The 24,906-nt window shown below is 43.2% G+C and overlaps 1 protein-coding gene and 1 long non-coding RNA gene across 7 annotated transcripts in view; one reads left to right on the forward strand and one right to left on the reverse strand.

The window, feature by feature from the left end:
- The window catches only part of PDZD2 (PDZ domain containing 2), a 498,374-nt gene that overhangs the window by 33,582 nt on the left and 439,886 nt on the right, over positions 1-24,906 (reverse strand). For all 6 annotated transcript variants that reach the window (XM_017889458.1, XM_017889456.1, XM_017889457.1 and 3 more), the window contains 9 exons: positions 23,222-23,295; positions 22,850-23,075; positions 21,607-21,724; positions 19,825-19,957; positions 10,323-10,404; positions 8,251-8,285; positions 7,044-7,200; positions 4,717-5,525; positions 1,789-1,933 (listed from right to left, as the gene is read on the reverse strand). In XM_017889458.1, coding sequence (XP_017744947.1) covers positions 1,789-1,933; positions 4,717-5,525; positions 7,044-7,200; positions 8,251-8,285; positions 10,323-10,404; positions 19,825-19,957; positions 21,607-21,724; positions 22,850-23,075; positions 23,222-23,295 — 1,779 coding nt within the window. The remainder of the gene's footprint in view (positions 1-1,788; positions 1,934-4,716; positions 5,526-7,043; positions 7,201-8,250; positions 8,286-10,322; positions 10,405-19,824; positions 19,958-21,606; positions 21,725-22,849; positions 23,076-23,221; positions 23,296-24,906) is intronic.
- On the forward strand, positions 2,502-6,286 carry LOC108540398 (uncharacterized). Its single transcript, XR_001888658.1, has 3 exons — positions 2,502-2,552; positions 3,986-4,172; positions 6,225-6,286. It is a non-coding gene; the product is annotated as an uncharacterized LOC108540398 (long non-coding RNA).

Below are 24,906 nucleotides of genomic sequence, written 5' to 3' on the forward strand. Positions count from 1 at the left end.
GCGGAGGACTGCCAGGACTTCCACAGAGCTCGACAAGTGGGATCAGAGTCATCACCAGCCCCTGAGAAGAGTGTCCCCTACCCACAGAGTGCAAGTTTAGAATCCAAATTTCCTTTCTCTCTTTTTTTTTTTTTTGAGACAGAGTCTCACTCTGTTCCCCAGGCTGGAGTGCAGTGGCACAATCTCAGCTCACTGCAACCTCTGCCTTCCGGGTTCAAGCAATTCTCGTGTCTCAGCCTCCTGAGTAGCTGGGATTACAGGCGTGTGCCACCACACCCACTAATTTTTTTATGTTTAGTAGAGGCGAGGTTTCACTATGTTGGCCAGGCTGGTCTTGAACTCCTGACCTCAAGTGATCCGCCCACCTTGGCATCCTAAAGTGCTGGGATTACAGGCATGAGCCACTGCACCCGGCCAGAATCCCAATTTTCAATAAAGGTCTCCACTAACAAGGAAGCAAAGTCACTTAATTCAGCTTGATTTTTAAAAATCATGTTTTACAATATTATTTTGTGCAACTACTAGATGATGGATAGCCAAATTTTACACACACACACACCCCACACATACTTTTTTTTCCCCCCAGAGACTGGGTCTAGATCTGTCACCCAGGCTGGAATGTAGTGGCATGATCATAGCTCACTGTAGTCTCAAACTCCTAGGTTCATGTAACCCTCCTGTCTTAGCCTCCAAGTACAGCCACAGGCCACCACACCTAACTAATTTCCTTCTTTTTTTTTTTTTTGAGACAAGAGTTTTGCTGTGTAGCCCAGGCTGGAGTGCAATGGCATGATCTTGGCTCACTGCAACCTCCACCTCCCAGGTTCAAGCAATTCTACTGCCTCAGTCTCCTGAGTAGCTGGGATTACAAGTGCCTGCCACCAAGCATGGCTAATTTTTTTGTCTTTTTAGTAGAGACAGGGTTTCCATGTTGGCCAGGCTGGTCTTGAACTCCTGACCTTGTGATCCACTTGCCTCAGCTTCCCAAAGTGCCTGGATTATAGGCGTGAGCCACTGCGCCTGGCCCCTACATAAATACTGAGATGATTTCTGCCTCCATGATGTTACTTAATCTCTCATCAACACTTATATGTGGTTTTTCAGTATCATTTCACTTGTCCTTCGTGGAGGTTTTTGTTGCCATTTCTCAGTGCATTTGATTTCACATAGGCAGAGTGCTGAGATTTTGACAGGTGGGAAGTCCTTTTGATTCATCTTATGTCTTCTTGGTGTCAGAAAAGGGTAAAAAGGGTCAATTGACTGAAATTGGATATATTCAACATGGCATGAAAACGATGAGTTTAGGCACAATGATCTAGTAAAGGTGCTAAATGCAGGCAGTATTTAAATGTTAATTTGTGTAAAAGATTTTTCTACTTAAAATTATCTACGTATAATGCTTTTTTTTTTTTTTTTTTTTTTTTTTTTTTTTTTTTTTTGACGGAGTCTTGCTCTTGTCGCCTAGGATGGAGTGCAATGGTGCCATCTTAGCTCACTGTAACCTCCACCTACCCAGTTCAAGTGATTCTCTTGCCTCAGCCTCCCAAGTAGCTGGGATTACAGGTGCACGCCACCATGCCCAGCTAATTTTTGTATTTTTAGTAGAGATGGGGTTTCACCATGTTGGCCAGGCTGGTCTCAAACTCCTGACCTCAAGTGACCCACCGCCTCGGCCTCCCAGAGTGCTGGGATTACAGCTGTGAGCCACTGCGCCCGGTCTGTATAATGTTTTCATTAGGGTATCTCCCCACCTATCTTTAAGTTTAACAAATGGGAAAATAATCTTACCAGTCATGGGTTGTTGCCCCAGCTCTGGTGTGGCTTTGGGCAGGTTCTCTGTGAGGTGGCTGGTATCCGGATGGGACAGAGCACTGGCTAGTTCACAGTTGGTAGGGACACAAGCATCTCCAGTGGTCAGCTTTCCCAGAGATTCCTGGCAAACAATGACAACCACAAGCCACTTGAAACAGCTTTCAGGCTTTCTGCACTGTGAGATCATATATAGAGAGAGCAGAGCTAGTTTAGGAAAAGGCAAAGGGGCCCTGGACTAGGAGCCAGCAGATCCAGACTGTGGGAGCTTAAGGTCTGCTAGGAATTAAATAGTCTTATCATTCTTCCCCAAGCCTCCATTTTTTCAACTCTAAAATGGGGATAAAACATTCCCAGTCTTACTCATAGAGGTTAAAAGATGGTTAAATGAGAACAATTATAAAAACAGCACATATAAGGCTAGACAGATGTAAGGTATTGTTTGTGATTATATTGCATCATAGAGATATCCAAGACTATAAAACGAACTCCTTAGTTTGGTAGTGAGGGAATGAATGAATCTGGATAAACAAAATTGACATTTCATATTTCAAGACTTCACTTTGGCTAAGTGTCCATTACTTTCTCTTCCTTTCTTCTACCTAACATCTACTGCAATAAAATTCTAAACCAACAGTTAAATCAGATTCATGTGAAACTTATCCATTGTGAGTCATAAAGTGGCCCAAAGGTGGCAGCAGAGCACAGACGAGAAAGGCATAATGTGTCTTTCAGCAGCTTTGGTAAGAAATCATTTCATAAAATGTCAGTTACCAGTGGAGGGAAACCTACATAGGGTTTAACTCAGTTAATTTTCTATGTATTAGTAACACAAATGTAACGTAAAAACAGTAGAGGAGTTTCAGAACTACACAGAGGTGGTGGGTCATATTGCATTGTGAATGTACTAAGTGCCACTGAATTGTGCATTTCAAAATGGTTAATTTCATGTTATATGAATTTCACTTCAATTTAAATCAAGTAGTAAATAAAAACAGAATATAACTCATTTACCAAAAGAGGAAGGTTTTTTCTTCCAATATTTGAGGGTATATACTTTATCGCAATTCATTCTATTTTCTTTCTCAGATATAAATAAAATCAAATTTTGTAACTAAAATTTTATGAAAAAAATTAGTCTTGTGTACAAGTTTCAAATGCTGCTCAAAAGTTCTGAGAGTATGAATTTAGAATTACAAAAGCTCTTATTTTAATAGATATAAATTATTATGAATAAACATCCTAATTTGCCTTTATACAGTTATCCAAAACTTGTGATTATTATTTATTTATTTATTTTTTGATATGGAGTCTTGCTCTGTCGCCCAGGCTGGAGTGCAGTGGCACGATCTCAGCTCACTGCCACCTCCACCTCCCAGCTTCAAGTGATTCTCCTGCCTCAGACTCCCGAGTAGCTGGGATTACAGGTGCACACCACCACAGCTGACTGATTCTTGTATTTTTAGTAGAGACGGTTTTTGCCATGTTGGCCAGGCTGGTCTCGAATTCCTGACCTCAGGTGATCCACCAGCCTCAGCATCCCAAAGTGCTGGGATTACAGGCGTGAGCCACTGTGCCCGGCCGATACTTTTTAAAAGAAGAAATTTACCCAATGGCCAAACATTATATTTTAAAACACAGGTAGTGGTTGCAGGTAAAATATGATATTTGAGGAGAAGGAAAAAAGATGTGCATTTCTATTAAAACAAAAATAAGGTTAAAAAAAGACTTTTGCCTGATAGTTTTTATGACTTATCATTTTCCAGGTCTATTTACATATATGTTTATATAAACCACTTGAACACACATCTTTAATACTATGGCTTTATAAGTCATCTCAGGTTCTTTGTTCAGAGAGAGACCGAGAGAGGTTATTTATGTTAAGGAGATTCTAAACAACATTGATTTCTTGTACACTCTCCTTGATAAAGTAGAGGTATATTGAAAATTTCAAAAAATGAACCATTTGATAATTCTAACATACTTGTAACCAAGTAGTAACGTAATCAATACTAACTTGCATTTAATGTGGTGCATTATAAATTCCACTCAGCAAGGTTATGAGTGGCTATAATTACATATAACCAATGCAGAAATTTGGAAAAACGTAAGGATCACTCATAACCTTATCAGCTGGAGGGAATCACTGTTAACATATATTTGATGGTTCCTCCAGCTCTGTGAGATGACCAAGGCAGAGAGCACCAGCCCAGAGAACTAAGCTCAGAAATGTTCAATAATCTGTCCAAGTTGTCACTCGACCAGTGCCAACTCGTCAGCGGTGGAGCCCATGACAGGCCCAGGGTTTTACTTTCCCTGCACCACACTGCCTTTCCATCGTTGGCCACAGGCGCTATGTACAGGTAAGACAGGGATGCTATAGTATCTTCGGGCCAAATGATCTCATGACTAACAACTGCTGATACATTAATAAACTCCCTTGGCCGGGCACGGTGGCTCAGGCTTGTAACCCCAGCACTTCAGGAGGCCAAGGAAGGTGGATCACCTGAGGCCAGGAGTTCAAGACCAGCCTGACCAATATGGTGAAACTCTGTCCCTACTAAAAAATACAAAAATTAGCCGGGTGTGGTGGTGTGCACCTATAGTCCCAGCTCCTCGGGAGGATGAGACAGGAGAATCGCTTGAACCTGGGAGGCGGAGGTTGCAGTGAGCTGAGATTGTGCCACCGCACTCCAGGCTGGATGACAGAGCGAAACTCCATCTCCAAAAAAAAAAAAAAAGCTCCCAAGCAGTCCAGGTATTTAAGTGATTGACTCTGTTGAAAGATAATTCTCCAGCCATCATCCGTTCCCACTGGCAGCTTCCCCATGCTTTACAACAGACTCCATCTTCACTCACACATATTCATGCACTTCCGTTCCAAGTAACTAAGAGAAAGTCAGTTACCTTCTCCACAGCTCCACCTGGCCGAAAGCCAGCGACAGTCACTTTGACAGAAGTGGCCTGGACTCTCGAGTCCAGATGGCATGGATCATTGGCTCTGCCAGTCAGGTTCACTGTCTCTGAGCCACTGGGTCTGGCCTCAGCCTCAGATCTCTTGCAGTGGGGGCTGACCCTGGCCACTGGTCTGTGCCTGGAGCCCAGGCCTTCATTCTTCTGCTGGGGGGAACTGGGGCTCCCAGTGTTCATCGGACTCTGGGTGTCTGTATGGACTGTGTATTCCAATTTGGGTGCAGAACTTGATCCTGTCAGTTCCTTCTTCCACCAGCTTCCAGGGCTCCCCTTGGGGGCCCCTGCAGGGGCCGTGAGGTTGGCTGCATGGGAAGGAGTGTCCACCATGCCCTCTGGGATACTCTCCTCTAAGTCCACTGAGCTGCCAAGAAGAGGCGCCGAAATGGCCTTGCTGACCAGTGTTTTCTGGGGTCGTCCCTCTTGGTTGTGGACGTCCATGCCCTTGGAAGAGGGAATTAAGACACACCTCGAGTCATACTCTGCCAGAGGCCTGCTGGGAGCCGGGAGGGCCCCTGGGAGTGAAATGCAGTCCCCTTCTCCATCAAACTCTTCCTCATCACTGGCATCGGCATCGTAGCAGCCTACCTTCCTCTGGCGGAGGAGAGGGTTTCGGAGGGCCTGTGGGCTTCCGGGAAGACTGGTCTGTCTGGCAACTGTCACCTGTTTGTGGAAGAGCCCAGAGGCCCGCTGGCTCCCGAGAGTCACGAGGCTGTTGGCTCTGGCTTTTCCAGGCTCCTTGTGAGCTGGCGGAGGTGGGGAAAGAAAAGTCAAGTGAACTTCCCGCTTGGCCCTGTCTTATCATCTGACCCCATCATTACACATAAGCATGTCCACATTCACTAACACCAGACACACAACCTCAGCCACTGGACACAAGGCCTGGGCAACACGGCTTCCTGGAAGCTACACGGAGTGGATAGCCTGGCTGGCTTTCTCTTTTCCCTAGTGATCTACCCCCAACCCCTTTTCTTAAATCCCAACCTCTGGATTAACTCAAACATGTGTGCTGTCGAAAGACAGAAACTTAATTCTTTCACCCCCATGATATCTAACACATTGTTAGGGTTTAACCTAAATGCTGCTGAGAATTCCTCCACAGAAGGATACCCGGGGAATGATGATATGTCCCACACACCTGGGCTGCCTTCTTGGCCCCTTGAGGTCCTTCCTTCATCTGCAGAAAGGGAGGCTTGATTGACAGGCACGTGAGCGCTTGCAGTGTGGTACGGCGAAGCCTGACCTATCCTATGTCTCAAAGATACTCTAGAATAATGCCAATCTGAATCTGCAATGATTTTTATATCTTGTTAAATGTAGTGAAAAACTACACGTCTGCACCTTGAAAGGTTTCTGTAAAAACAGAGCAAGCTCATCGACAGCTCTGAATGAGCCAGAGTGGTCGTCGCCTGCCTCTCCTAAAACAAGGGGATTTTCTTCTTCAGATGTTAGAAATTCAGAGGAAACCTCACCAGCAGAAAGAAGTCTGAGAAATCGGTATGGATCGTATCAGATTATCATCTCATATTATCTTGAATAGATATACCAATGAGATTAAAAAAAAAAAAAACCTTTTGCTAATATGTCTCTTTTGAGTTCTTAATCTTTAATTTACAGCCTTCTACCAAGAATGGAAGCTAGGTTCTGGTGAGGGAAGGGACCTGGAATTTGGCTGAATTCCCTAAAATGTAAGGGCATCAGGTTGCCCACTCTGATTTGATGCCATAAAATTCAAGACTACATTATGTAAATGGCATTGGATGGACGTTTGGTTTAGCCACCACCCATCTGGCTATAGAATGTGCATCCAGCCTGTTTAGTGAGTAACTGAGTGGCCAGTCACTAACAGGGGCTGCATTTCCCAAGAGTAAACTCTCAGGGTACAGCATTGTCTAATGGCGCGATCTCAGCTAACTGCAACCTCCCAGGTTCAAGCGATTCTCCCTCCTCAGCCTCCCGAGTAGCTAGGATTACTGGCACGTGCCACCACGCCCAGGTAATTTTTGTGTTTTTACTAGAGATGCGGTTTCACTCTGTGGGCCAGACTGGTTTCAAACTCCTGACCTCAGGTGATCCCCTTGTCTCGGCCTCCCCAAATGCTAGGATTACAGGTGTGAGCCACTGTGCCTGGCCTGGTCTCCAGCTCTTTTCTCATTTTACAGCACCAGGGTAGTTAAACCATTGTAGCCGCCAGCATAGAGGTGGAAACCAGTCACTGCAGACTGGAATGCAGAGCCCAGGCCCTCTGGGGCGTCCCTGCTTACTGGAGGTGCTAGGAGGCAGGCTGCCCTCCTCCGACGTGCTGCAGCCACTTCCTGGGTGATCCTCGTCCTCAGAACCGGCCACCATGAAGTCGGACAAGGGGCCAGGGACATCGTGGGCAAAGTACTGGGAGAGTTCAGATTCAGAAATAAGGGAGTCCTGTTGAAGAAGAAAACGTCCGATGACTAAGAAAATGCAGCAGAAGCAGATTTTCAAGGGTTATTACGTCCTATCTTTCCAAGAACACTTTGTTCTAATCCATGGTCACTTGAAATAGCTGTGATAGTAAACACTAACCTCCATTTACTTCAGGATGGCCAAATTGACAACTAATGAATAAAAAGGTGACTGGTGCCAGACAATGTTTCTACAGACTTTTTGTTTTGGCTGAATTTTTGGCAATAATCGGAAAAGCTGCAGCAGCAGCACATCAGCCATCCCAGGAAAAACACTGTGGGGGGATGTGATGGGAAAGCCAAATGGGATTCAAGCCAACCAGTCTAGTCAAGTGGTGAACAAAAACCAGGGGAGTCTGAATCCTGCACCCCGACGCACTGAGACTCAGCAAAAGCCTAGCTGAGGAAGATCCCACCGCCTCCTTAAAGCCCCGAGTCCCGACTCACGCTGCTTTATTATGGAGCAGTTTGAAAAGTTATTTTGCGGCCGGGTGCGGTGGCTCAAGCCTGTAATCCCAGCACTTTGGGAGGCCGAGACGGGCGGATCACGAGGTCAGGAGATCAAGACCATCCTGGCTAACACGGTGAAACCCTGTCTCTACTAAAACTACAAAAAACTAGCTGGGCGAGGTGGCAGGCGCCTGTAGTCCCAGCTACTCGGGAGGCTGAGGCAGGAGAATGGCGTGAGCTCGGGAGGCGGAGCTTGCAGTGAGCTGAGATCCGGCCACTGCACTCCAGCCCGGGCGACAGAGCGAGACTCCGTCTCAAAAAAAAAAAAAGAAAAGTTATTTTGCAAACTGTAGTTCAGTTCTTCTATTTTGTTGCTCTATTCTTTTCCTGGATAAGTGTTTAACAAAAGAAACACACATTTCTGCATCTGTTCTCAAATGAGCATTGTTGTGTTTTCCTGTAAAAGTGGCAAAATGACTCATGGGCAGAAACAGGGACTGAGCCCTGCAGCTTGACTTGTGGGCTCCAGGAATTGGTTCATAGTCCAGCTGAGGGAGGCAGGCAGCAGTTCACCTGGACTCACCTTTTTTGCAAGAGAGGGACTCTTCAAGGGGGTACCTGTTGGAGGGAAAAGTCACCATATTGTCAAAACAATAAACTCAAGTCACAAATAGGCTTACATCCTTAACTAGAAAAGGAGGTGGCAAACACAGCAAACAAAAGTCCCTTTGCTTGATGACGGGCTGCATGCACAGGGGTAGACGTGCATGCAGTCTACCTGGGTACCTGATCCTCATCCCCATCCCATCTGCCATGATGCTTCAAGCCCTAATTCAGATGCTACTACCTGTATGATGATCCCAGCTAGAAGCAATTTCTTCTGAATTTCCTGTTTTATCCTACCCACACATCAACTTTCACATACATCATATAATGTATGAGTGGATGTGTCTTGTATCCCTCCTTAAATCTACAGAGCAGAAATGTTGACTGATCTGACCCCACGGAGATGGACATTTATTTATTGTGAGATGGAGTTGCACTCTTGCTGCCCAGGCTGGACTGCAATGGCATGATCTCGGCTCACTGCAACCTCCGCCTCCCAGGTTCAAGCAATTCTCCTGTCTCAGCCTCCTGAGTAGCCGGGATTACAGGCATGCGCCACCACACCTGGCTACTTTTGCATTTTTAGCAGAGATGGGGTTTCTCCATGTTGGTCAGGCTGATCTCAAACTCCAGACCTCAGGTGATCCGCCCACCTTGGCCTCCCAAAGTGCCGCAATTATAGGCGTGAGCCATGGCACCTGGCCGGAGCTGGACATTGTACTTCATATCTACTAAGTGTTGGGTGATAATTGCTGAATGGATTGAAGGATGAATTAACAAATGAACACCCAAGAAACTCATGAAAGAATTGAGGAGATGACTGAGTATCTATTTTAGTTTTTTTTTTTTTTTGAGACGGAGTCTTGCTCTATCCCCCAGGCTGGAGTGCAGTGGCGCGATCTTGGCTCACTGCAAGCCCTGCCTCCTGGGTTCATGCCATTCTCCTGCCTCAGCCTCTCAAGTAGCTGGGACTACAGGCGCCCACCACCATGCTGGCTAATTTTTTTGTATTTTTAGTAGAGACGGGGTTTCACCATGTTAGCCAGGACGGTCTCGATCTCCTGACCTCATGATCCGCCCGCCTCGGCCTCCCAAAGTGCTGGGATTACAGGCTTGAGCCACCATGCCCGGCTCTATTTTAGTTTTTAACTGCAGTGTGAAAAGGCTCAGGATTTAAACTATATGCCATGAAGCAAAAAAGACTTTGGGCATGAGGATTACGGCTTAATAAACTTTTATAAATGATCAAGTGGAAATGCTGGGATTAGCAGGTCAGGATGTTAAACTGGTGGAATAAAGAGCCTAAGATGGCTGTGTCTACTTCAAATATATTAATTACGAATGTAAACAATCAGGGTATTTCATGATTGCCAAAAAACCTTATGCTTTCCTTTTCCTCTGACAACTAATAACTTATGGCTCAATTCCTTTTCCTCCCAGGTAGCAGTCTGAATATCAGTATAATCTCAAGCTCAGAAATGTGTGAAGAATCCCTTTAGGCTTCTATGCTAAAGGAAACTTTATTTTTAAGACTTGATACAATGTTTCATTTTTAAATTCATACGAAATTCCTACTATCTCAAGACTTCTCTGCCTGAATTTTCCACTTAAGAGAGAAATCATGATTTTGCTACTTCTATTACCCTCTTTGAATGGAAACTTTTTAATTCTTGTAAAGAAATCTCAGGGTTTCTGGTAGATAATACTCTGCATCCACCAAACTACTGACATTCTGGTTATCACTTCCCTTTCATCTTTAGCATTTCAAATGAATCAAGCATAAATACATGAAATGCTTCTAACTTACCTTTGCAAATTATGTGAAAGTACTATAAGAAGCATGCATGATTAGATCTTTAATGAAGCACATTAAACAACTGCAGAAATCAAAAGTAGCAGCCAAGAGAAAGCATAGACTGTCTTTGACAGCTACTTTTGCCAAACCCGATAATTACAAAAATCCAATAATCCTGCACTGGGGAGTGCCCCATGGGTGAACTTAATGAGAAACTCTTCTGAATGTTGAATGAAAATGTGTGATTACAGTACCTAAGCCAGGAGAGGAATTGGCCTCTTTGCTCTCCTGATAAGTGCTGCGTGCTATCACTTCATCCATTTCCTGCTCGGAAACCTGATTTTCAGCAGAAAGCAAAGATTAGATGGTTTTATTTATTTCTCCCAATAAAAGTACCTAGGACCAGAGTCAGAGTCAAGTGCAGACAAAGAGGCAAACCACAGGACCAAGGATTATGACCATCCTCTGAAGCAGTAACTCAGAGCTTGTAAGAAGTCCAGCAACACACACATAACAAGACTTTCAATTGGTGCCCAAGTTCATTAAGCAAAGCATTCAGTGCTATGATCACCAATAACACGGCTGATATCTGCTTCTCTAGAAAACTCACTTGTCTTTTTTTTTGTTTTTTTGAGGCGGAGTCTCACTCTGTCACCCGGACTGGAGTGCAGTGGCCAGATCTCAGCTCACTGCAAGCTCCGCCTCCCGGGTTTACGCCATTCTCCTGCCTCAGCCTCCCGAGTAGCTGGGACTACAGGTGCCTGCCACCTCGCCCGGCTAGTTTTGTATTTTTTTTAGTAGAGACGGGGTTTCACCGTGTTAGCCAGGATGGTCTCGATCTCTTGACCTCGTGATCCGCCTGTCTCGGCCTCCCAAAGTGCTGGGATTACAGGCTTGAGCCACCGCGCCCGGCCGAAAACTCACTTCTAATTCTTTTTTTTTTTTTTTGAGACAGAGTCTCTCTGTCACCCAGGCTGAAATGCAGTGGCTTGATCTTGGCTTTGTTGCAACCTTCAACTCTCAGGTTCAAGTGATTCTCCTGCCTCAGCCTCCCGAGTAGCTGGGACCACAGGCGCACACCACCACGCCCAGCTAATCTTTGTATTTTTAGTAGAGATGGGGTTTCACTATATTGGTCAGGCTGGTCTTGAACTCCTGACCTTGTGGTCCACCCACCTCGGCCCCTCAAAGTGCTGGGATTACAGGTGTGAGCCACTGTGCTTGGCCTAATTCTTTTTAATTTTTAAACAATTTTAAACCTACATAAAACACGTATGAGTAGTGCAAGAGTAGTATACTTTTCACCTAGAATCACTAATTTTTAACATTTTGCCATATTTACATGCACGTCCTCCCTACATAAACACACACACATACACGCACAGAATTACAGCTTTTTGCTAAACCATTTGCGAGTAAGTTGCAGACATCATGACCCTTTACCCATAAATATTTCAGCATGGGTCAAAGACATTCTTTTAAATAACCATAATATTATTATCAAATTCAGGAAATGCAATGATGACTGTGTAACATACATTTCATATTCCAGTTTGACTAAACACTGAATACTGACAGTACTTTTCTAATACTGTCCTTTACAAGTATTACTCAAAGTGTGTCTGTAGTCTGGGACTAGCTCACAGAAAGTTTAATGCCAGCCTGTGATAAGAACTTAACTCTAGAATGCAAATTAGCCTACAGCTTCATCAACATCATCATGCTAAGAAAAAAATGTCAGCTGAACTATGTAATAGTGTGCACGGTGACATAATGTTTACATTTTGGTGCAAAGTACATCTTGCTATGGACCTGTAGCAGGCTGTCATGGATCAATTTCTTTGCATAGTGATGTTTTATAAAAAAATTGTTTTTGGCAATCCAGGATCTAGTTGTTGTATGCCTTTAGTCTCCTTTAATCTGAAACAGCCCCTGGATCTTCCTTGGTCTTTCATGGCACTGATATCTTGGAAGAAACCAGACCAATCCAAACCTTCAATTAGGATCTGTCTGATAGTTTCCTCATGCTTAGATTCAGATTATGCATTTTTTTTTTTTTGGCAGAAAAAACACAAAAATGATTTCCTTCTCAGTGCATTCAGAGGCACTAAGGGTCAATGTGTCTTATAATCCGTGATAACTTTGATCTCGATTAGGGATGGAATTTGCCAGATTTCTCCACTGGAATTTTTTTCAGTCATTAACGAGTAATCTGTGAAGAAATAGTTTGAGACTATGTAAATATCCCACTCTCCAATATATTTTTACCCCATGGTTTTAGCATCGACTATTATTGCTTAAATCAATTATGACTCTGAAGCTTTCAAAACAGTGCTTCTATAAGCTTTCCATTCCTTCTGTATTTATTAGTATCATGGCAGATTCACGGATGTTTTTCTCAGTTGTTATCCATAACTGTCATTATTCATGGGAGGATTTTTTTTAAAAGTCTGACATATAATGAAATACATTGATTAAAATAATAAGAACATGTGGAGATTCTTTTTTAAAGGTAGGAGTATTTAAAACTTAGAATGGTAATGTTATGTACTAGAATAATATTTGACATAAGCAATGTTTGGATAAGCATAACAGGCCGGGTGCGGTGGCTCAAGCCTGTAATCCCAGCACTTTGGGAGGCCGAGACGGGCGGATCACGAAGTCAGGAGATCGAGACCATCCTGGCTAACATGGTGAAACCCCGTCTCTACTAAAAAATACAAAAAAACTAGCCGGGCAAGGTGGCGGGCGCCTGTAGTCCCAGCTACTCGGGAGGCTGAGGCAGGAGAATGGCGTGAGCTCGGGAGGCGGAGCTTGCAGTGAGCTGAGATCCGGCCACTGCACTCCAGCCTGGGTGACAGAGCGAGACTCTTTCTCAAAAAAAAAAAAAAAAAAAAAAGCATAACAATTTGTCTTAATAAATACTTCTATATAGAATTCAGCATTATATTTTATCATAACAGTTAAATTATAATGACACTGTGGCCTTTATGTAATGTTTTATGGTAGGCTTCACAGGAAATAAAATACGTACACATACATGCACTCAGGCATATATACTTAAACACACATCCCCCTCCACATAGTAAAGAATAATTTTATATAAATGAGTCAGGGAAAATATCAGCTTAAAGAGTGGTTGCTGTTTTTCTTAATGCTAGACTTTCAATATCTGCAATTGATTTTTTTTGAATAGGAGAAAAATGGACTTCTATTACTTTCTTCCACTTAATGTAAGCTAGAAGCCGCTATCCCAGCTAGTCTAAATCTCAGCCTGACTAGACCTGGAAGGCTTAAATAACCCAACGGGGCAGCCACTGCTCCAGACATTATGAGAAACAGAAGAAAATAAATCCTTGTGGTATTTATCTTGGAATAACAAGAAAACTAAGCAAGCACATACATTCAGTATCAAAATGTACTACTGGCACGAAACGCTGGGCTAAGTGGTACAAAAATACATTCAACATAAAATGGAATCTTAACCAAAAGATAAATACAGCATGAGGTTACAACTAAGAACACCACGTTTACCTAGGAAGAAACGTGAAATCCAGTCAAACACACACTGGCATTTGGTTTTGCTGGACATATCTCCAACACTATCACAGACGACCATATTACTGTGGCTAGAAACATGGATGAACCTTCATGGTCAATGGCATGGCGGCCACCAGTCCACCAGGATTATGATGCTTTGCACTGAAATGCCATTTGGATGTTTGATTGTATTGGCAAAATAGGCAGGGGTTTTGGGGCCGAGATGAACTGGACCTCTGAACAAATCGTGACCCATGTTATGCTGGTATTTTGAAGTCAGACATGCCTTGAAGCCAATGACTGCAAACCACTGAAAACTCAGTTTTCTGTAACATTGCTAACGGATGTATTAGGGCAGCCACAGGTTATTGGACTGCTTCCCGAGGTGAAAGGAGGTGATATGGGTGGTAGAATCCAATTGGAGATTCTGGGGGAAGGAGCTGAGAACTGCTTTAGATGGAACCATCAGGCAGAGTCAGCAGTGAAACAAAAGAGAACACCAGTGAAACAAAAGAGAACAGATTTTAAGTGAAGGTGTCAGAACCACAGAATAGAAAGGAGAAAAATGGGAAGTGACAAGGAGGAAAAAACAGAAAAAGGTGGAAGCAGGACTTGGTTGGTTTGATTGGATTGAATGACTGATTGACTTCAGTCTTGCTCTGTTGCCCAGGCTGGAGTGCAGTGGCATGATCTTAGCTTACTGCAACTTCCACCTCCCAGATTCAAGCCATTCTCCCGCCTCAGCCTCCCAAGTAGCTGGGATTACAGGCACATGCCACCTGGCAATTTTTTGTATCTTTAATAGAGATGGGGTTTCATCATGTTGGTCTGGGTGGTCTCAAACTCCTGACCTCAAATGATCCACCTGCCTTGTCCTCCCAAAGTGCTGGGATTACACATGTGAGCTACTGCGCTCAGCTGGGACAGACGGACAGGCGGACGGACGGATGGATGGATTTATTTATTTATTTATTTATTTATTTATTTATTTATTTAGACGAAGTCTCGCTCTTGTCCCCCAGGCTGGAGTGCGATGGCACGATCTCTGCTCACTGCAACCTCCGCCTCCCGGGTTCAAGCAATTCTCTTGCCTTGACCTCCTGAGTAGCTGGGATTACAGGCGCCTGCCACCAAGCCCAGCTACTCTTTATATTTTTAGTAGAGATGGGCTTTTAGCTATGTTGGCCAGACTGGTCTATAACTCCTGACTGTAGGTGATCTACCTGCCTCGGCCTCCCAAAGTGCTGGGATTACAGGTGTGAGCCACGGCGCCCGGCCTGGTTTTACATTATTTATTCAAAAAACTTTGTCTGCAAGACCTTTCTGAGGATGCATATAGGGAACACAATCTGAAGAAAAGCAGAGTTGCCTGTGCATTCATCTAATGGCAATTTTGTCCCAGCGCTGTTGTTGACATCACATCCCCAGATCAAGACATAGAGCCACAGCATGATAGCACTAATTTGTCCTGGGGAGGACCAGGACCACAAATGAACATCACTAAGTGTCTAAATGGATGCCACCAAGAAACCTCAGATATGGCACGTAGAGGGACCTAAAAGGGCTCTTGGCATATATACTTCTTACTCTTAAAAGTGGTGTACCAGTCCATCAAGCACAGTAGCCTGGGAACATTCGGATGTAATAAAGCAACACTACAAGGAATACCAAGGTTTGCCCATATGACAGGCATGGGTAAGAAGTAATTTTTTTTTTGGAGACAAAGTCTCGCTCTGTTGCCCAGGCTGGAGTGCAGTGGCACAGTCTTGGCTCACTGTAACCTCCACCTCGCAGGAACAAGTGATTCTCCTTCCTCAGCATTGGAGTAGCTGGAATTACAGGAACACACCACTACGCTGGCTAATTTTTGTATTATTGGTAAAGACAGGGTTTCACCATGTTGGCCAGGTTGGTCTCGAACTCCTGACCGCAAGTGATCCACCCACCTCGGCCTCCTAAAGTGCTGGGATTACAGGCATGACCCACTGCACCTGGCCAAGAGGTATTGTTCTTAATGAACACTTTGATTTTATTTTTTTACTTTTTTGAGACAAAGTCTTGCTCTGTTACCCAGGGTGGTGTATAGTGGTGCGATCCTGGCTCACTGCAACCTGCACCTCCTGGGTTCAAGTGATTCTCATGCCACAGCCTCCTGAGTACCTGGGATTATAGGCAGCCACCAGTACACCAGGCTAATTTTTGTATTTCCGGGAGAGACATGGTTTTGCCATGTTGGTCAGGCTGGTCTCAAATCCCCAACCTCAAGTGATTTGCCCACCTTGGCCTCCCAAAGTGCTGGGACTACAGATGTGAGCCACCACACCTGCCCTTAGTGAACATTTTGAGTTGCTGAAAGGAAAAGCTAAATTTTGTTAAATACAACTTAATCACAACATTAGAGATAAGCTAATTTAAAAAGACTTTTACAACAATTACTCAAAAGAATAAAAAATAGTGTTAAAAGTGGATTGAGGCTGGGCGTGGTGGCTCATGCCTATAATCCCAGCACTTTGGGAGGCCAAGGCGGGTGGATCACTTGAGGTCAGGAGTTCGAGACCAGCCTGGCCAACATGGTGAAACCCCATCTTTACTAAAAATACCAAAGATTAGTTGAGCGTGGCAGCGCCCCACCTATAATCCCAGGTACTCGGGAGGCTGAGGCAGGAGAATCACTTGAACCCGGGAGGTGGAGGTTGCTGTGAGTCGAGATTGCACCACTGCACTCCAGCCTGGGCAACCGAGAGAGACTCTGTCTAAAAAAGAAAAAAGAAAAAGTGAATTGAGTTGATTCCTTCTTTTCCTGTGCGTGTCAAAAAACAAACAAAAAAAATTGGGTTGAATTGAACTTGCTGAAGTGTCCTATGGTTAGCTTCAAAAAGTTAAAGGCAACTGTACAAGTATAGAAGAGATATAACAAAATAACAGCCAAGTCCAACAATGTAGGGACTATGATTATCTGCAAGTTCCATATGGGTCAAGAGTGTGGCACTGATGCTGAGAAAAAAATGAGTAGGTGAGTAGGCTCCTAGGCCTTAACTATAGAAGTATTCTGCCCAGGTCAAGGCTGGCTTAGACAGAAGAGGAGCCACTCTTTAAACTGAGTCTTGTCTTTCATCAGTCTAACAACAGTAACGTCCTCACACTCTAACAAAACGCTTAACATTCTTGGGGTCATGAATGACTGAGAATTTGATAGAAGCTATTGATTCCATCCACAATTGCAAATAATATTCCCAAATTTGTGTAGTTCGTAATGTCCTGGTAAAGTTCCCGTGAACTTCAGGTTCAGAGCAGGCTGCAAATTTCTTGAGATACATTCTAATTCATTGTGCAGCCCTGAGATGTTGACAGTGCCTGGCACCCAGTAGAAGCCCAATACATGTTTAGGTAATGAATTTGATTTAGGATGAGAACAGATGATCTGAATCCCCCTGGCTGGAGGGAGACAGGGAAGGATAGTCCTTCTGTTGATGCCTGGCAGCCTGCCTGCCTGCTTCACAACCTCCACATCCATCCCAATTCACCCCCAGGGCCTCCTTGGCACCTCTGCCTCCTGTTCAGTACCAGGTTCACATGGGCTGGTGGTATCCAGGCTAAGCAGCTAACACTAGACTTAAAGGATCTTCCCTCTTTCCTTCCAAGTAAAATTTGTAAGAAAAAGTCATTTAATAATTCATTCTCAGGCCGGGGATGGTGGACCTGTAATCCCATCATCCAGCGGGAGGACCACTTGAGGTCAGGAGCTTGAGACCAGCCTGGCCAACATGGTGAAACCCCGTCTCTACTAGAAATGCAAAAATTGGCTGGGCATCATGGTGCACACCTGTAATCCCAGCTACTCGGAAGGCTGAGGCAGGAGAATCACTTGAACCCAGGAGGCAGAGGTTGCAATGAGCCGAGATCACGCCACTGCACTTCAGCCTGGGCTACAGAGTGAGACTCCGTCTCAAATAATAATAATAATAATTAATAATAATATTATTATTTCATTCTCAACAGAAGACAATATGGGTATCTTTACAATGATAAAATGTAAGGAGCTGCAGTGATATGCTATGTCCTGTTGGCTCAAGGCCCTATGTGGTTCCTCTTATCTCCCATGGAGCCATCTGTATTAGATAAACCAAAGAACTCCCACTTTCAGAATGTGTCTTTAGCAGAACAAGCAAAACCAGTACTAGAAAATGTGAATGTACGTTAAATGTCATGGTCAGGAGAATTTCAATACATATTTATGCTATTTAGGTAGATTCTAGAACAACTGTGTGAGCAGTTAATGAAAAGGATCCTGGCATGAATTCAAAAATTTAGTCTTCGCCGGGCACATGGCTTGCACCTATAATCCCAACACTTTGGGGGGCCAAGGTGTGTGGATGCCTTAAGCTCAGGAGTTCGAGACCAGCCTGGGCAACATGGTGAAACCCCGTCTCTACCAAAAATATAAAAATTAGCTAGGTGTGTTGGCACATACCCATGGTCCCAGCTACTCTGGAGGCTGAGGTGGGAGGATTGCTGGAACCCGGGAAGTCGAGGTGCAGTGAGCCATGATTGTGCCACTGCACTCCAGCCAGGGTGACAGAGTGAGACCCTGTCTCAAAAAAAAAAAAAAAAAAAATTCAGTCCTGAGGACTTGGTCTATCAGAAAAATAGTATCCTTCATAATTTTGAATAAACTTAACAAATAACTTTTCCATTATAGTTTATTTGAAATGCTGGGCTTTATTTTTTCCCCAACTTTGACAGAAGCAAAAATCTACAAAGTAACATTTGCAAATAAGCAATTGGTCTGCAAAGCCAGATTTCATCTTTTCATTTATTTAAATTTCAAGATAATCATTTGATAAGATAAACAGGTATTTTTCTGACTCAACAGTTAAAAGAACATTAAGAAGGAAATATTCCTCCACAAATCTGAAGACATTTATTTGTCCTTTAAAAGTATCTAACATGGGGCATATTGGCTCACAACTTTAATCCCAGCATTTTGGGAGTCAGAAGTGGATGGATTGCTTGAGCGTAGGAGTTTGAGAACAGCCTGCGCAACACAGCGAGACCCCAGTTCTATTTAAAAAAATTTTTTAAAAGGTAAACTGAAAAACTTTGTACTCTAGAAATTCTATAGAAATGCAGAAACAGTTTAAATGAATTAAGTACATTATCCAAGTTTAAGTTAAATTCTAAATAGTTATCTTTCCAACTATTATGAACAATTTATTTTTATACTAGTGTTGACACTTTCTCATTTCTTTGTATTTTTTATTTTAAAAAAATAGAGACAAAGTCTCACTACGTTGCCCAGGCTGGTCTCAAACTTCTGAGCTCAAGTGATCCTCCTGCTTTGGCCTCCCAAAGTGGTAGGAATACCGGTGTAAGCCACCACGCCTGGCCCTCATTTCTTAATTGAAGAAAGTTTAAAATTCACTGAAATTGTTTTAAAAATAAATTAATTGGCCGGGAACGGTGGCTCACGCCTGTCACGCCTGTAATCCCAGCACTTTGGGAGGCCAAGGTGGGTGGATCACGAGGTCATGAGATCGAGACCATCCTGGCTAACATGGTGAAACCCCATCTCTACTAAAAATACAAAAAATTAGCTGGGCGAGGTGATGAGTGCCTGTAGTCCCAGCTACTCGGGAGGCTGAGGCAGGAGAATGGCGTAAACCCAGGAGGCAGAGCTTGCAGTGAGCCGAGATCGCGCCACTGCACTCCAGTCTGGGCAACACAGCGAGACTCCATCTCAAAAAAATAAAAAAATAAATAAAATAAGAAATAAAATAAAAATAAATTAATTATTCAATATTAAACTTAAAGATGAGAGAATTCCCAACATATGGCCAAACAAAAGATGTGGTAAGAAAAGCCTTCTTATCTTGAAACTGACAGGGTCACAGAGATCGTCCAGTTCAAGGCTCACAGATTCTCTTGTTGCAAAAACACAAAGAGGTTAAGTATCTCACCAGAGCTCAAAAAGCCAGTACTCTGAACTCAGCATTCTTACCTCCCACCAGACAAGTTTCAGATTTACCAGATAACATTGTCAAAATGTTCTAGCAAAAGACTGTGAAGACAGTGCGGATTAAAGATGCATTTCCCACAGGAACCAGCCGCAGGTTGCCTGCCTATCCTCAGCTAGGAAAACCATCTCCCCAAGGAGCATACGATATCCTACGAAGGTGTACCATCTTCCCACGTTCAGAACAGGGTGAACCACCTCACCTTTGGATTAGGGTGCCGGCCAATGACAAGGCGAACGGGTCCTGGAGGGCATTTGCTCAAGATGGCGTGGACTTTGCTTAAAGCAGCGTGGCGGACATTGACAGAGTTCACTTCCAGGATTTGATCCCCGCGGCTAGGGAGGGCAACAGAATGCACACTCTGTGTTAGCAGCCAGCTTCTTAAAAGCTAAAACAGCTTTACTTCTGGGAGAGGTTTATAATATGAAATACTTTCTGCATACTTTAAAGAATCACATGATGTCTTTTCCCGTTGGCATACTTGTAAAAATACAACACATTCATAAAAACACATTCGATTTTAAGTGGGCAAAGGTCATAATGCGTATTTACTGGCATTTTCAGAAATAGCAAAGTCAAATGAAATTGATAATAAGGACAATGGTGAAACCTACCATTTTTTGAGCATATACTATACGCCAGGCACTATACGAAGCATGCTGTATTACAAAGCTTTGAGTAAGTAAAATTATTCCCATTATGCAGATAGGACTACAGGCTCAGAGGGGTCACCCAGATGTCACACACTATTGAACTAATTCGGGTCTGTCTGACTCTCAACCATCACATGACAGAGCCCCTCGACCACCAGCAGTTCTCTCTTCCTACCATCTTGAAATGATTATTATAATATAACTTAAGGAGGAAATAGCTGAGGCTCAAAGGTTACCCAAGAATTTGTAAAAACGTTTCAAATTTGAACACATGAGAAATTGGGGACAAGTTGCCCATTTTGACTGGAAATTACAGGGAGAGAAGTCAGTAAGAGAGAACAAAGACTCTTTATATGAGATTTGAAGAATGGTCATTTGGCAGGCTCCAGACATATGGAACCATTCAAGAAAGAAACATCATCTTGGGATGTCATTAAAGGATTTTTTTCCTTGGGTTCTAAAAGTATATTTTCTTTAATATACTTTGGATGATTTGCTAAATTTTTTTTCGTATGGAAATTTACTCTAATGATTAAGTAAAAACATAATATAAGCTATTAACAGGGCCCCAAAATGGCAACCTCAATGAATGCCATTTGGACAATCCCTTAACCACTAAAGGACATGGAAGTTTACATGGGAGAAAGATGATACTGTTAGCAGAGGGTGCTTTGTGCAATACACGTACATTCTTGTGACATTTAGGTGGGCACTGACTCACTGCAATTACTATATAATAGAACACCTAGATATTTCTTGTGTAAACGGAACGCCCATGTTACAACTCAACTATCTGGATTAAGAAATCAGACATTCAGTGATTTCAGAAAGTAGGCACCTAGACACGGCCATTCAACAAGGAAGGAAAATGATAGGAAAAGTTTGAGAGAACACTTAATAAGAAATGCCTCCTGTTCAAGGGCACAATTTCAGGACTTTTTGGCATCAAGTGATTCTGAACCATTTGAGCAGTTTCAGTATTTTATATGAATTTTACATATGTGAATATAAAATGAAAGAAAATATTGAGCTAATCATAGATATCTGTATAGAGTTCTATCTTGTCAAGTTTCTGAAACTGGACTTCTGAGACCAAATAGAACAAATCAAGTAGGGAAGCCAAGATCTAGAGTTCTCAAATTCAACCAAATTTCATTTATGTTAACATTTACATTTTTGGAGATGCTATTAATTGTAGTCTTGGCTATATTCTTGGAAAGAATTCAAAGCTTCAACATTCCTCAAAGGAAAGTAATAGAGCAAATATCACACATATATATTTCATATTTATGAACACTCCAGAACCTTACACTATCAGGCAAACAACAAACCTCAGGTTGCTCTCCATCTTGGCCACTGATCCTGGAGCAAGGCTGTGAATGTAGATGCCAGGAGGACTGTTTTCCAGAGCCAAGCAGCAGGCCCCAATGCCTAATCCAACTCTGGGCTCTGTGAGAGGCACCATTCAAAGAAAATAAAAACAAAAATTACACAATCACTAGAAAAAAAGGGTAACCGATTTGAAACAGAATTAATATCTATTCAGACCAATAACCATTTATTTCTGGTCCAGACTCAGAATGTAAATCCTGCTTTTCCTTGTCATCACTGGCACTGCTGTTAATAGAATGAGCCCATGGCTAACCTGGGAGCTAGTTACGGACTGAATTATCCAACAGTCAACTCTGCTCAGTCTAACGAACCTCCTCACATCTGTTTTTAGAAAGAGGCAGGCTATAAGTAACATTTTTATTCTGGGTACACAAACTCAGGCTTTCTTTTGCTTTTCTTTTTAACAACTAATCTCTTGGTTGTTTAATCTTCCATCATGTTTCTGGAGTAGGTGGGGAGGAAAAAGAAACAGGGATGAAAAGAAGTAAGATTTGGTGATCATGGAATTCTAGTTACTAGTGTTAACTGTACACTTAACTATAATCTTTTGTTCTTTAAAATTTTATATTAGCCCTAGACTTAAGCTCACCAGTGATTTTTTTTTTTTTTTTTGAGATGGAGTTTTGCTCTTGTGTTCAGGTTAGAGTGCAGTGGCGCAATCTCAGCTCACTGCAACCTCTGCCTCCCGGGTTCAAGAGATTCTCCTGCCTCAGCCTCCCAAGTACTGGGACTATAGGTGCCTGCCACCATGCCCAGATAATTTTTTTATTTTTAGTAGAAATGGGGGTTTGCCATGTTGGGGAGGCTAGTCTCAAACTCCTAACCTCAGGTGATCTACCTGCCTTGGCTTCCCAAAGTGCTAGGATTACAGGCGTGAGCCACTGTGCCTGGCCAGTGAAATTTTTTTTTTTTTTTTTTTTTTTTAAACTCAAGCCTCTGACACACAGTGATTCACGGGGAGAGCTTAGAGAGCTCCATGCTACTGGTAACTTCCCTTCACTTTGACTAAAGTGACTAACATCCCTCTACCTGACCTCACTGTACATGTAGAGACCACCTGTTGTTGACAGAAGATTGTCCCAAAGGAATAATTCATAGAACAATGAGGAAAAATTAAGCTAACAACAGATTCCAAAATGTTATTCAAGAAATGTGACAAAGGTAAGGAATAGCTGCTATCACCTTTGTTGAGTGTTACTTCCATGACGATCCTGTCCTTGGGCCCTGGGGTCTTCCGACCCAGGGATGAAGAACTGCCTTCATCGGAGCCTCCCGCCGAGGCTACCCCACTGGTATTGAAGCTCGGGGAGGCGGATCTGCTCATGTGTGTGGGTGTCGAGCAGGGTGTGAGGCTGGGGCTCACCAACTTTGTGCGTACCGTTAAGACAAATAATCCACTCCGGATTTGCTGAGAAAACGAGGAAAGGTGGGATGAAACATGTGGACTGTCCTCATATCAAAGGGTTAAAAAAAAAAAAAATCTCACCAAACCCAACCCAGAAGGAAATAAAGGAAGGAAAACAGGTTAAAGCAGATCAATAAGAATGTTGTTACCTTAAAGGTATGAATCGCTTCTTGAAACGTCAAGCCCTTTATCGGTATTCCATTTACATCTAGGATTTCATCCCCTAGTGATCAAATGTGAGAATTACATTAACATTAACCTTTAATTTCCTGGAATTTAACTGCTCAGTCAGACCTATTATGGGATACCATATGGTCCCTGATTTACTACCATCTAAAATGACTTTTATTGTTTAGCTTAGCTCCCAGGAATGTCACAAAATGGGACAATTAATGACAATATTCTTTTGCAGTAATTCTGTATTTCAATCTTCAATTAAAATAACTATGGGAAGCATGAAAGTTTTTTTTAGCCATTGCCAAGTTTGACAACAGATGTCCTATGTTTAGAAATCAAACTGCAGAAATCTAGTTCAAAGGTGTTCCTCATAGTCATTATTTAAAAACTTAAACCCACTGGCAATGAGGCATGAACACACAGAACATTTGAGAAGCCACTCCTGTATTTGTAGAAAGACAAGTTTCCCGAGCCCAGAGAATCAGCATGGTGTATGGAAAATGGCTTTAATGATAACAAAAAACTTGCTAAGATATTACTGAGGAATGGCAGCCCAGAAATAGTCTTTTTTTAATTAAAAAACAAAGTTTTTGAAACAGAGTATTGCTTTGGCTCAGTCACCCAGGCTGGAGTGTGGTGGCGTCATCTCAGCTCACTACAACCTCTGCCTCCCAGGTTCAAATTATTCTCATGCCTCAGCCTCCTGAATAGCTGGGAATACAGGTGCACGCCACCATACATGGCTAATTTTTTTTTTTTTTGTATTTTTAGTAGAGACAGGGTTTCACCATGTTGGCCAGGCTGGTCTTGAACTCCTGGATCTGCCCGCCTTGGCTTCCCAAAGTGCAGGAATTACAGGTGTGAGCTACCCTCCCGGCCCAGAAATAGTGCCACTGATGCAGTTCCAGATTCTCTGTCAGTAAGCTGGCACGTTACTATAAGCTTCTATCTCAGAGATGACTGCGGGGTCATGTTAATTTGCCAGGCATGTGCAGGAACATGCTCGCTCACAGCCCCCTGCCCCAGCTCTCCTATTATTTTCAACTCTAAGAAGGCATAGTCAGGTCATTTTTCAAGCTGTTGACAGTGTCTGCTAGGAATATAAAAGAACTTGGACATCCTGTTGACTTATCAGAGCTTGTTTCTGGTTTGCACTCTTGTGACATGGCCTGTTTTTTTGGAATAACAGCTCATCAAAAACACTACAAAGACGCCCCAGAGAGTACAGATGAACTTTGCACAGCATTGCTGTAGAGAAGAGGGACACTGTACGCTTATAAGAAAGTGCAAAGCAGCATAAGAACACACATTGTCACCTCTCGCAGACAGCCAATCCCAGGAGCACACGGTGTGCACGATTCAAGGAATCCTGTAGACGATTACAAAAATGTAGCTGTGCCCCATGCATTTGTTATGTGGCTTCCCCTTAATGCAATTACAGAAGCTATAAAATAAGTGAAGTAATCTCTGTTTAAAAAAATCACCTGGCGGCCGGGCGCGGTGGCTCAAGCCTGTAATCCCAGCACTTTGGGAGGCCGAGACGGGCGGATCATGAGGTCAGGAAATCGAGACCATCCTGGCTAACACGGTGAAACCCCGTCTCTACTAAAAAATACAAAAAACTAGCCGGGCGACGAGGCGGGCGCCTGTAGTCCCA

This window comes from Rhinopithecus bieti, unplaced genomic scaffold, assembly GCF_001698545.2.
Source record: "Rhinopithecus bieti isolate Rb0 unplaced genomic scaffold, ASM169854v2 scaffold_17882, whole genome shotgun sequence".
Taxonomy (NCBI): domain Eukaryota; kingdom Metazoa; phylum Chordata; class Mammalia; order Primates; family Cercopithecidae; genus Rhinopithecus; species Rhinopithecus bieti.